At 40.0% G+C, this 13845-nt stretch overlaps 1 protein-coding gene across 1 annotated transcript in view; it reads right to left on the bottom strand.

The window, feature by feature from the left end:
* The window catches only part of ATP6V0D2 (ATPase H+ transporting V0 subunit d2), a 122554-nt gene extending 118553 nt beyond the window's left edge, over positions 1-4001 (bottom strand). Inside the window, exon 1 of the mRNA XM_029591604.1 lies at positions 3744-4001. Within this exon, the coding sequence (XP_029447464.1) occupies positions 3744-3873 (130 nt within the window). The 5' untranslated portion in view covers positions 3874-4001. The remainder of the gene's footprint in view (positions 1-3743) is intronic.
* Positions 4002-13845: the final 9844 nt, after the last annotated feature.

Below are 13845 nucleotides of genomic sequence, written 5' to 3'. Positions count from 1 at the left end.
ATCTGTTGTTGACTCTATGCTATTATTCAAAATGCTTTGATAAAAAGCACACTTTAGCTCTATAGAAATTTCAATAAAAGAAATATTTCTATTTCTTTTGAAAGCACAAACACAACTTGTTAATATATAACATATATATAGGGTGCCTTCATTTTCAGCTTTTATTTTATTTTGCCTGGGAATTTTAGTTATAACAAAAAAAAAAAAAAGCCAGTGGAAAAATGACTTTGATATAATACAGAGGAGAAAAATCAGTGGAAAAGTTAATTTTCCACTGATTGCTTTTTTGTTCTTACATTGAAATGACCAGGCAAAATAAAATAAAAACTGAAAACGAAGGTCGCTACATATACACCAAACACCAAACTGGTTGGTTGAATCCCCAAAGAGCACTGTTTAGCTACAATTTTTTGCCATTTGGTGCCTGCAGTAAAACTTCTTTACTGAATAGGATCATTATGTTTCATATAGCGAATGACAGCAGAATGCCCCCACTACCACATGGACAGGCTGACCTACTGTCTTGGCTCAGGCCCTCACTCCTCAAGCTGGTACGAGGAAGATGAGGATATTGCAAAGACAGCAATTGCAGACCTCAGATGGGAGGGAGTAGTAGGCCAAGAAAGATGCCTATGTGGCTAGCAAAGAAGAGGCATTTGGCCAGGCTTGGTAGGACCCTACCCTGCCCTCTTAGGAGAAGGAAGGAAGGGGAATAAAGAACAATAACTTTGCCTATCAGCTGCTTTGTGATAATTGACTGTAATGAGATGCAATAAATTACTGGAGCTCTGAGAAGAACAGGCAATGCATAGATGAGCAGCAGCTAGTTCAAAATGGATCCAAATTAGTCCAGCAAGGTTAGAGGGGAAGTTAGTGGGGAGAAGAAATATGGAGCAAGAAAAGCTTTCTTGCTTGTAAAGTCACTATAGACACAATGGTGTACATATAAAGATGACTTTAAAAAGCCCACGTGTCCACCAAACTTTAAAAGTCACCCAGATGCACGCGTATCTCCCGCTGCATGCACATCTCAATTGATTTAAAAAAGGGGCATGGTCTGGGTGGGGTGTGGGCATTTTGGGGCAAGGCCCAGAAATGTGCACATAAATACTTACATGCGGTGGCACATGCCCTGGTCCCACTGCCAAGTAAATTTACTTTTGTTATGGAGGAGTTTTAAGTGGAGGGGTTTAAAGGATCTGGGGGTAACTGGGGGGATTGCAGGTTATCAAACCAGGGGGTTTGGATGACCTAGCTCTTAACTGGGTGAACTGGTGGATGAATTGATGTAACTGGCAATGGTATTGACTCATGTCCGTTATAAAATTCCCTGACTTACGTGGTAGAATCAGGATTTGCGTTCCTAGGCGCGTGTGCCCACTTAAAATTAGGCATACACATGTGCACATTCAGGCTATTCTATAACATGCACACATATGTACATACATGTTATAAAACCACCGCCTCCCTGGGTGCCGATGTGAGCCCGTGTGCTGCTTTGAAAGTTACCGTCATAATTCTTATCAGAAATCTATGTAAAATTATGCCAATTCGAACTAGTTAACAGGGTCAGTTATTGAGATTACTATTTTAGCTATTTTGCTAATAGAAATTCTTTTGAATTTGTGAGGGTTAAATCAGCCCCTTACAATGTGCATAAAATCAAATATAAAGAAGTGTGGTTGTTGTGTTAATTCACTTGAATAAATGAAAAGAAAGGGTAATGAATAAAGACAAAAAATATATAAGGTGATGCCTTTTTATTGGATTAAACAGATTTGCTCATTCTATTCTGACTCAGAAATAGAATATTCGTTCCTGAAAGCTAGTCAAGAAAGGTAATAAGCTAGTCCAATAAAAAGGTATCACTTTATATATATATATGTTTTTATAAAATCAAATGTTATTAAACAAGTACTTCAATGTGTAGTCAGAAGAGTGAGACCTATTTTATTAATGAAGAGCTAGATATGCATTGTTTGTAATCACTTCTAATGCTGTTCATTAAGTAAAATTGTAACAACAATTTATTTAGGTCAATATCGAAAAGAAAAGGTCTATGTAAGTTAGCCAAATAAAACTTATCCGGCTAAACTGCATGGGATATTCAGCAGCAAGGCTATGCTGGTGAATATCCCCATATTTGGTGCTACTTAGCTGGATAAGTTATATCAGACTAACAGGGTCATTCATCAAAATTCATTGGGGTGTTAGGCCCGCAACAACACCACAACGTATGTGTTGTTTTTCACATCGCGCGATGTGTTTGAAAATTCAAAAAATGTAGTCAAAGGGGAGGAGTTTATTTTCCTGGTGTTAAGGTGTACAATATGTGTGAGACAGGATTCACAATATTTTCAAAAATCCTTTTTTGGTATAGAGAGAGAGAGAACATAAGAAATGCCATACTGAGAGTGAGCACCTCTGGGGTGGCACACGTATTTGTCATCTAATTATACCACTATAGGAGAGTCATCTAGTAACTTGAGGTGAGGTTTTGGAGATGGTCTAGGGTTTGGGGGGCAGTTTTACCTGCACAATCAGATGTGTGAACAGCACAGGATGTCATTTGGAATGAGGAAAGCTACACAAAGATGAGACTTCTACAATGTACTCTCGCCCTAGCTTGATAGCATCCAAGTAGAGAGTGCATCAAACTAGGGCGAGAGTACATTGTAGACATTTCATTTTTGTGTATCTTTCCTCATTCCAAATCACATCAAATCTTCATTGATGTGTGCAGTGCTGTTTGTATGTCTGACTGTGCATGTAAAACTGCCTCCCAACAAATATGAGAGCTTTATAAAGAGGTTCTCTCTCTCTATCTCAAGCCCAAAACATAGAAAGTTATCTTTTGCAAGATAAATTTAACATGCATTGCAGTAAATACCTGTGCAATGCAGAAACTAAAAAATACCCTAACCATGTCCCTTTTTTTTTTAATCGCATGCGCTATTCATACAAAAATTATAGCAAAATGATGAATCTAGGCCAGATTTAGACCTACTCTATGTCAGATCTAACTAATCAGGTTAACTTAACTGAATAAATACAAATATCTTTATTTATCCGAATAAGTTGGCAGGATATGTAGCGCCACCCTGATCTGCCCACTGCCTATCCACAACTTACTTGGCTATCTACTTAGCCGGATAATTGACTTAACTAGCTAAAAGGCGGCTCTGAACGTAGCTGGATATTCAGTGGCTGTCACTTAGTCGGATAGGTAGCATTTGAATATCGGGATCTAGGTGTTCAGATTATCACTGCAGTTGTACAACAAAATAATGGAGAAGATAAAGGAAACTCTTGATCAGTCTGAAAATGAATGATCTCTGTTAAATTTTTCAAGGACATCAAATGATCTGAGACTGAAGGTGCCTGGCCTTTTCTATTTACACTTTTGTATTACTCTCACTGTAGCTGGTCTAATCCACAGCCAGGCAGTATTCTAGCACTGTTTCAGTCAACCAGTTCTCAAAGTCACCTTCACAAACTAAACTAGGTTTAACATCAGAAATGGTGCATTTCATCAGAATAGTGTTTTTTTCCAGTTTTCTCAGTCTGTCTAGGATTTCATCCACTGAATCACAAGATATGGAAGCATACACTAAAAGCAGCATTCTCCGTTCTTTACATCTTTGACTTTTGAACTTTGTCATGTGTTTCAATGTTTCTAGGAATTTTTTAAAACTCAAATTATTATTATTCATTTTTACCAAGAACGTAATATATTACCTTACCTTCTAGTGTTTCACACTGTACTAGGTTGGCATAGTCTGAGTTCATTAGGATGCCACCTTTGAACCCTCGAACCAGTCCCTCCAAGTAGCCATTGTCCACATTGAAAGACAACTCCGAGTAGCCTGGCATGGAGAAAAAATTGCCTTGATCTCTTCTCTGCTTCTTAGTACAGATAGAAACTCCGAGCTGGGCATAGACTGAGCCTTCTGCTCCTCTCAGTAAGAAGATGATAAACAGGCAGAAATTTCCTATCAGCTGATGGTGGAGGTTTTACTGACTAGTTCGTTCCTGTTTCTTTGCAGCCAGTTTATAGTAGTTCCTCTTTGTTTATACACAATGCAAGCTGGTTAACCAGTTTGAGGAACCAAGCTCTTCAAGCTTGCAAGCCAGGGAATTCATTTATTTTAAAATAAGTAGTAATAATTAATCATGTTAGAGCAAGGAAGGCACAAGCATTTATTACAACATACCTTTCAACTGCCCTTTCTTATGAGAGAGACCCTGCATATAGGACTTGTAAATTAACTCTACCACAGAGAATCGCACAAAGAGTAATTTCCACAAAGGCTGTTAAGGTGATTGAGCAATAATCCAATGGCAATTGGCAGAGAATGAGACATCTTTAGCACTCTCTCTGAGTTTTTTCTCAGACTGTAATACCTCTCAAGTCATTTATAAGATTTTTTGTCCTTGTATATTAGAAAGTCAAAGCGTAAAATTAATACCCATATAATAAAAGATCTGAGTTGTATCTGAAATGCTATAATGGAAGTCTCTTTGGCTGAACATTGGGCACAATTCTCACATCCTGGAGGACTTTTTTTTTGTTTTTGAATGTGTGCAGTTGCATTGGAGCAGTGATATATCACTGTATTTATTGCATGTTAGCACTGGTGGATTTTCCTCTGGCACACTGTGACTTCAACAAGACTGAATAAGGATATTGAGTGCTATGTATTTTATAAACTTGTCTAATATGTTTTTATTTAATATGTTTGGTATTTTATAAATAGTGAATGCATTAGGGATTTTATATTTGTGGTCTTTCTAATAGGGCCAAAGCTGTACTTTCTGATTGGTTTGTTCATTGATTTGATGGACTTTCCAATCAGAAAGTGCATCATCAATCAGGGGGTAACCTGCATGGAGCAGCAGTTACTACCCTTAACAGAAGGCATGGGGATTAATACCCTCAATCAATAGCCTTGATGCTTTTTATGCAACTGCAACATCGGTCCTCGCTTTGACAGTGGGGGGTGGGGGGAAGGGGAAATGGATACTGGCAACAACCAACATGGGCCCTGTCTTTTATGGTCTGGGGTACTGATAGGCAGACATAAGGGAAAAAGCATAGTACTGCTTCTAGGGCCAAGTCTCAAAGCAAAGAGCATTAAACAGCATTGTCTGATTTATCAAGAAGGCTCCTTACCTAGTAAAAATGTTGCTAGCAGTAATTTGTTATGGGTTTGACAGTTGCTTGGTTTTGATTGTAAATGTTACTATCCTTATCATAAGGCTTGGGGGTAACTGCAAGGAGTGGCAGTTACTACCCTTGAGAGAAACATGAAGGTATCCTGCTTGGAGTGGCAGATACTACCATAAGAAACTTGCTGGGCAGACTGGATTGGCCATCTGGTACTTTTCTGCCATCATTAATATGTTACTATGATGCTGTTATCTTTCTCATTTTTTTTGGGTAGATTCACCAAAGCTGAGGTTGTAGTCAATACAGTAGGTATTTGTAATGGTCAATGAACATTTTAATCACAATCATGTGGTTTAAAAATTTGACCTTGAGAGTCTGAAAATCGACTCTCAATCGAATCTGCTAATGAGCTGAGGAATTTGGGGCTAACATAGATCCTATCTGTGGAATGTGTTATCAGCCTCGAAATATGTATAAGCTTATTATCCTTGTTCAGACATGCAAAGTGGTACTTTTAAAGTCAGCAATATCTAGAATTGGGTAGAGGAAGTGCACCAAACATATTTGATAAATGTTGTCAAAACCTTCATTTCTACTGATTGTTTAGATCGTATTGATATTTTACAGAATTCTCAGTCTGATGTGTTAGCTAAATCTATGCTTTTTGTTGTCAGCTAAAAACTGAACTTTAAATGTTTTTTTTTTCATGCTAAGCAAAATTTGTTTCTTGACCATAAATAGCTCTGTTTCCTGAGTTGTCCAGGTAGAAGGCCTGAGTACAAAGCAGGAAGTGATTTGCTCTTGGGACCATCTTCATGCTTAGGTTTCCTTGCAAATGTGAAATTAGTTTGGAGTGTATTAAGTATATTTCTATGAGCCATAGCAACTGTGTATTTTTTTTTGCAGAGTAGGTCTATGCCACCAATTTAGCTGCCTATATTGATTCTAGATAACATGATACAGATTTAGGAATCCTAGAACTCGCTTATATGTTATTTTTTGTAATTAATTACTTAGTATATTCTCCCTTTTTTTGATCCCTCCATATTGGGGTTTATTGACATGGTATATTTTTCTTTGTTAAATTTGTTTCAGATTTATATTCATTGCTTCAGTCCATGGTTTGTTTGTTTTTTTTTTACAAATCATCAAGACAGCTACATTTGCTGAGTTCTTTTCAAATGACTTAAAGCCTTATAACCTTTTCCTTCAGCTGGATCTAAACTAATGACTTTGCCTTGAATGTGATTTTCACTTCTCCTGTATTTGCATTTGATTTTTCTGTAATCTGCATACCTGATTACCTTCTGGAAATTTGGTGTTCGTGGTATTACAGTAGATCCCTGCGCGCGGATCCTGGTGCGTGCACATGGATGCACCAATTTTATGACATGCACACGTCAATGCATGCATGTTATAAAATCTGCTACCCGCGGGCACATGCGCACCTGATTTTATATCGGTTTGCGCATGTGCGTGCGAATGCTGACTCACGAGCACAAGGCGGGGGGAAATTTTACTACATGTGCATGGCGACGCGATAGGTCCTTTCCCCAGGTCCCTCCCACTCCACTCCAATAAACAAGTGGACTGGGAGGGAACTTCCTAAACCCCCTAACTTTTCCCTTTTCCCCTTTCTGCCCCTACCCTTAAAACCCCTCTAAGTAACCAATTTTGTTTTTTGTTTTTTAACTTACCTGTTCTGCCGTGCAGCAGCACATGCCAGTCTGATCCCGGCGCGTGCTTCAGCAGGACAGTGCCTAATGGCACTGTCCCGGCCTACCCATGCCCCGCCCACGCCCTGCACTGGACGCCCCGTTTTTGGTAGCCAGTTCTTCAGCGCGTACTGGGAGATACACATGTGGCCGCGAGCCACATGTGTATCTTAAAATTAAAATGAAAATTAACGGCCTAATCTTAAAAGGCCTGGCCGCACGCGTAGCTCCCGGTTTTAATGCGCGCCGGCCTTTTAAGATTAGGCCGTTAATGTGTTTGCTTATCTTTCCAGCTTCATTGTGGTATTTCCCAGTTTCTTTTTACAAAAACATCTTGATTTTTGTTGTAAAATTCAATAAACAAATAAATAAAAAAAACCCCAGACAAACCCGAATTTCTGCCCTGATTTGGCGCATAGAGACCCAGAGGAGTAGGGGTTAATCTTTCTCTCTAGCAGGTCCAGAGATGTGGCTTGCACTCCCATAGAAATTAAGGGCTGAAATAAACATAAACATTTTCAAATACATTTAAATGCAGCCATATTCCAAGAAATATGTTGCATCTTCTGATGGGTACTAAATATTGATTTATAGAGATGTTTGGTAAAGAAAGCACTCTTCTCCAAGGTTTACCATTATAGTAGTTGTGTACAATGATCCATAATACGCGTGGTCTAGGGATTGTTTGATGCTGTTTGTTTTTAGTAACACATATGCATATTTGCTTTTATGCATGTAAGATTGTAACTCACCTAGGATGTAAGAGAGACTGAGGCATACATATTTTAAATAAATAAAAATAATTATAACAATGTTATAATTATAATGTAATTTTTATAATGTTATAATGTAATTTTTTACATGAAGATGAAGAATAAAAAGGGGCAGCTGTGGTTATTGAGACTGTTAGGCTGCTTATATAGCTGGTAAAGTCTGGCAAAGCGCTTTTAAATGAATGAATGCTTGGATCTCCTACAGATTAAGCAGCCTAACAGTGAATGGAATATGATAGAGTGAAAAGAAAGAAGGTGGTATGGCTCAGCTCCCATAATTTTCCATGGGAGCAAAAGACAATCAAAATATATTTAGATTTAATTATTAATTGATTTCTCTCATTTGATTTCTCATCTTTCAACCATAAGACTTCGAGATGAGTTACAAAGTATACAGAAACATAATACTTATCACATACCAGTAACACATTAAAAAATATAAAATAAGAAAAAGAAAAGAAAAATAAAGGAAAAGCAAAAGAAAAAAATTACTCAAGGTGAAACATCACAATCTACAACAGAACTCCATAGTCTGGAAAGATCAAGTTTCTTCCTATAGAAGAAAACGTGAGCTGTGCGGCAGCAAGGGAGGTCCTAAAAGTTACCTCTGCTCCAAGAGCTCTGGGACTTGAATATAAGCCCCATAATTACTGGTTGTCACTTGGGCTGGTGAATGATTCTTTGAAGGCTTGTTTGGGTGTAAAGCAGAGTGTTAAGGAAGTGTCTAGTACCTGCATTCCTCCTGCACTGAATATCGCATAAATCTTTTTAGGACTGTTGCTATTTGTCAAAATCTGAATTTCTGCCATTGTTTACCACATGGATGCCCAAAACAGCAGGGGTGTAGCACAATGTCATTTTAATGTAATTTTTTATGAAGTTTCCTTTCTGTTTTGAATAATATAATTTATTAACACACAGGGATATCTGTCTTCTGACAATTTTAAGGGATGTTATAGATTTTTTTTAGGAATGCAAGGGGGTCTTAAATGTCCCTGTCATTTACTAACGATGCATGTGTCTTCACAGATACTTGGGTCTGAAGTCAAAAGAGGAGGTGTAGTGTAATTTATGATATGCCCAATCTATTATTAAGGAGATTCAATAAAATGGAGGAACCTAGAAGGTTCTCTGGTCTCTCTTCTCAGGCAGTCCAGGATTCAAGGTCAGAGTCTCTGGAGCAGCTGAAGAGGGAGACAGGTTCACTACAGGGTTGCAAGTGCATTCCCAAAAAGAAGGCTTTCCAGCCCTTTGCCACCTCAGTTTTAGGCAGAAGATTGGGCAGAGGGCAACCCCTGCCCGATCTGATTTGGTGCGGCAACACATTGAACCTCTCCCTCTTCTTCCTGCGACCTGGGAGCAGGAGTAGTGTGCAAGTGATATTTTCTCCTGCTGCTGCATGGCCAATCTCGTGACACGAAGAGCGGGATTTCACAGCTCCTACCGTAGGACTGGCACCAAGTCAGCAGGAGATGATTCCACTCACATGCTCCTTCTGCTGCCAGCTAACAGGAAGAGGAGAGGGAATCTAGCACTATGGCAATGTGAACAAAACTGCATAGAGTGGACTTCTCCAGTACGCAAAGTGGGAGGGGAAGAACCTGGAGAAGGGAGTGAGGAGGAGGAAGAAGCTGGGAGGGACAGGATGAGAAAGTTGAGAAAAGCCATAGAGAGATGGGAAGAAGAGGGAAGATCTAAGATGGGGAGAAAGTGGGGAACAGCATAGGGAGGGGGTGAGAAGAGGGTAAGAGCAAAAAGGAGGGAGGAATGGGGTGAGAAAGGCCAGGGAGGGAAGGGAGAGGGTGAAAAAAGAGGAGGGAAGAGCCTTTAGAGTGAGGGAGAGTGTGAAAAAGGGGGGAGAAGCAGGGAGAAGTGCTGAGGTAGTGAGAGAAAGAGGTGAAAAGGGAGGAAAGCTGAGGTTGTGAGGGAGGGAAGGAGGTGAGAGCATCTGAGGAAAGGAAGTGAGAGCAGAAAAGACTCAGGATGATGGAAGTGAGATGAGGGTAGATGCTATGAGGAGAAGAGATCATGTAGAGTAAGGGAGGCAAGACTGATAAGGGGGAAACTGTGTCTGGAGGGAGGGAGAGATGAAGAAATGGTGTGAAGGAGCTATAGGGGCTGAGAAGGAATTGAGGAGGCAATGGAAACAAATAGGGCTGTGAAAGGGGTAATAAGTGTGGGAATAGGACTGAGGGGAGGGGAAAGGTGAAAGAAGGGTAATGGGAAACTGGGAGGGGGTAAGAGAAAAAACAAAGGGGTTGGATACCAAGAGGAGATGAGATACAGTAAAGGGGATGGAGCTGATGTGGAAGGAAAATAAGTGCTAGGGAGGGGTAAGTTAAAAAGAGTGGAAGTTGGGATCTAGAGAGTGGGTGAAAGAGAGGGGGGAATAGGAGGCTGGGTAAGGAGAGACAGAGGGGTAGTGGGAGAAGGAAAGATGATAGGGAGGTGAGAGCTTAAAAGAAGGAGACTATGGATTGGAGGGTGAGTGAAGGGGAGAAAAGGGATAGCGTGTAGCTCCTTTGTAGAGATATATAGCATTTTAGCTTATTGTATTTTCCATTCTGCAACTCTCAAAAGACGGTATATTGGTGTTCTAGAACTCATTGCAGCGTTTACATTGGTATCACTTAATAGGCCAGTTTGTAGCTGTTTGAGTTCTGGGTGTTAGTGCTGGTTTGGTATGGCAGGTCTCCTACAAGTGTTGAGTATGTTTTGTTTCTGCAATAGGAGGTATATTTATTTTAGGGCCTGACCAAGGCTGGAACTCATCACTCTAGACCTAGGCCCACACTAGAGCCTGGCCCAAGGCTGGGTCCCATTCACTAAAGCCCAAGCCTAGGCCAAAGGCTTAAGCCTAGGTCCAATGCAGGGTCCCAGTCAAAGCAGGGTCCTGTTGCTGAGGTCCGGGCCTGAGCCCAGGCCTAGGGCCAATTCTGGGACATAGCCCAAGGCTCGGTTCCAGTCACCAACACCTATACCTAGGCCCAGGTCTAATGTCTAGACCCTGCCAAAGCCAGGTCCTGTTGCTGAGGCCCGATCCTAGGCATATACCCAGGCCTGAGGCCTAGACCTGAGCTTGACACCAAATCCAACTGAGGCCTGGTCCAGTCACTGGAGTCTGGGGCTAGACTAGGCTTAGACATATAGGCCTAGAAGCAGATCTTTCGGCATCTTCTTCTGTTGACTTAAAATGGTGTCATGTGCTTAGAGTATGTGCCATAGTAATGTCACTGTGAAGTCCATCTTCAGAGTGGATAGCGCCATTTTCTTGTACATTTGTACATTCATACAATAAAATGGCCCTGTCTGCTCTGGAGGAAGATGTCACAGTAGTGTCACTATGATGTATCCTCCAGGTGGAAAGACGTTATTTTGAGTTGATGGTTTGGAAGAAGAAAGAGGACACCAGAAGGCCTGCCCCTTTTGCTAATGGGATTTGGCCTAACCTAGGTTTGAGCCTCGGTCCTGGCAATGGGACCCAGCCTCAGCCGTGTCCTGCAGTCAGATCTGAGCCTAAGCCTAGGCTTATGTCTGGGTCTTGGTGACCAGTACCCGACCTTGGGCTGGGCCCTGGCACTGGACCTAGGCTTAGGCCCAAGCACAGGCATCACTGACAGGACCCAGACAATGCTGGGCACCAATATCAGGCTTGGGACTCTGTGACTAGTACCCGGTTTTAGGCTGAGCCCCAGCCTAGGCCGAGGGCCAGGCCTGGGCTTCATTGATGGGACCTGGCCTTTGCAGGGCCCTGGTGTTGGATCCAGGCCTAGGTCTAGTCCTCAGCAACTGAGACTTGGCCTTTGGCTGGGTCACAGACTCAGATCTAGACCCCTGCCTTAGGTCAAAACAGGGCTAGGCCTCAGGTTTATACTTGGGCCTCGACAAACAGGACCTAGCTTGATTTGGGCTCCTGCATCAGGCCCAGGCCTGGGCCTCAGTGATGGTTGGCTTTTGCCTGCCCTGATGTCAGACCCAAGCCTAGGTTTTGGGCCTAGGATGGCAACCAGGACTGGCCTTGGGCTGGGCCCTGGCATTGGGCCTAAGCCTAGTTCCAGGCCTGGGCCTCGGTGATGGGCCTTAGCTGGGTTAGGTGTGAGACTCAGTCCTAGGCCTAGTCATCTTCAACAGGACCTGTCTTTGAGTGGGGCCTTGGGGATGGACTAGGGGAGGTCTGGTCCCACCCTAGGCCCATTTTTTTGAGTTTTCTTTAACTCATGAATACGAAAATACCTGAAAATGTTCTGGTATTTTCGTCTGAGGCAGATTTTCCATTGTATCATTTGTACCACCTGAAAATGGCCTCATTTGTTGTATTTTACCAATTTGTATAAAATGAAGGTACATTCCTAAATGTTAACCTTCTTTTGCTTATCTTTTCAGCTGTTTCATAGTAGACTCTTTTTCCTTAATTTACTTTCCTTTATTTTCTTTTTAAATTATTTCTTTTATTTTTAAAACCTAATACAAATTTATGATCAAAGAAAAGATGTTAGATAAAGAAGAGAAAATACATCAAATATAAAACATTTCACATCTTAGAACACTATTTGTCCTCTTCATAGGGGGAAATTAAGTAATCAAATAAGAAAAAAGAAAAACTTTTCAATAAGAGAAGGTACCACTTAGCATACAATAAATCTTACATCCACCTTCCAACCCTCACAAATTATCTCCCGAACGTATCAATAAGAAATACTTCTAAATATACAGAATCCATAAAAATAAATCTATTCCCCTGATAATAATGCATTTACAGAGGAACCTTAGAAAAAAAGGACCTCCCCCCTCACTTCCCCGAGTGATTTCCTTTGCAACATCAGGAAAAATGTGGATCCTGTAATCACAAAACTTTTCTTTCTTATATTTAAAATATTGCTGGAGTACTACATCCTTATCTGACTCTGAAACAAAAGTAACCAGTAAAATGGCTCTAGAAGCAATAACATCATAAGAGTCCTGCAGAACAGATAAATGATTACTACTATCAACTGAAGCTAATACACCCATAGGGCCTTCAACAGGGTTAACAGCAATCTTTTTGTCAGGCAAATAATAACATTTGGAAGAATATATTCTTTCCTGAGATGAGAATTGTAATATTCTTTTTTTTTAATTTATTCTTTATTAATTTTTCAATAATTTATCAAGATACAATCTCTTGACAATAAATCAAATGTATACTTCATAATTTCTAGAGAGAAAAGAAAAAAAAAAGGAAATAATACAATCAAAATATACATTACCAAGTCCACTATTAAAGATCCAAGTGGTTATTTACCTTCTTAAATCATGATTAACTAAATTCATAACATCGGCAGGGGTAATATATATATTATGTGAGGTGAATCAAACTCAGACATTATAAGGCTACAGGAACAAGTATAGATTTTCACATGCCCTGGAATTGAAACTTATCAGCAAGAAATTGTATTAATTGTGATGGTAGGAAAAACAAAAATGATTTATCTTTAAACATTTACAAGGGAATCTTAACATAAAAGTTGCTCCTATCTGTATAACTTGCTGTCTCAACAACAAAAATTGTTTTCTCTTTTTCTGGGTAACATTAGAAATATCAGGGAATATCCTCACTTGCATACCCATAAATAATTCTAAGCGATGTTTGAAATACAATTTTAGGATCCATTCTTTGTCCATTTCCAATGCAAAATTTACTATTAAAGTAGCCGGCTCAGCTTGAACTTGGTCTGATAATTCCAAAAGATCTGTAACGTTTAAACCAGTTGCACCAGGTTTAACCTCCCCTGTTTCCTTTAGGGGGTCGCTACTCATTCCAATAACCTCTTCTTTCTTAAAATTTTCCCTCATTGGGATATAAAATACTCGAATAAGTGGTGGTATTTGATCCGATGGCACCTTCAATATTTCCTGAAGATATTTACCAAACATATCTCTGGGTAACACATATGGAACTTTTGGAAAATTGATTTTACGAAGATTTCTATTTTTTAATAAATTCTCCATATTTTCAATTTTGTTTAATAAACCTAGATTGTCCTTTACCAAAAGATCCTGCTGATTTTTCACAGAGTTTAATAGTATTTTCTTTTCATTTTCTTGGATATGTATAGCCTTTACAGTGTTTTCCATAGAGATAATACGCACCTCATGGGCATCCAATTTATGTGCAAGTGGCTCAGTTTGTTTAATCATTAGATTACCT

This window comes from Rhinatrema bivittatum, chromosome 2 (genome assembly GCF_901001135.1).
Source record: "Rhinatrema bivittatum chromosome 2, aRhiBiv1.1, whole genome shotgun sequence".
Lineage (NCBI taxonomy): Eukaryota > Metazoa > Chordata > Amphibia > Gymnophiona > Rhinatrematidae > Rhinatrema > Rhinatrema bivittatum.
The sequence above is the reverse complement of the archived record's forward strand: the minus strand, read 5'-3'. Positions and strand labels throughout refer to the sequence as shown.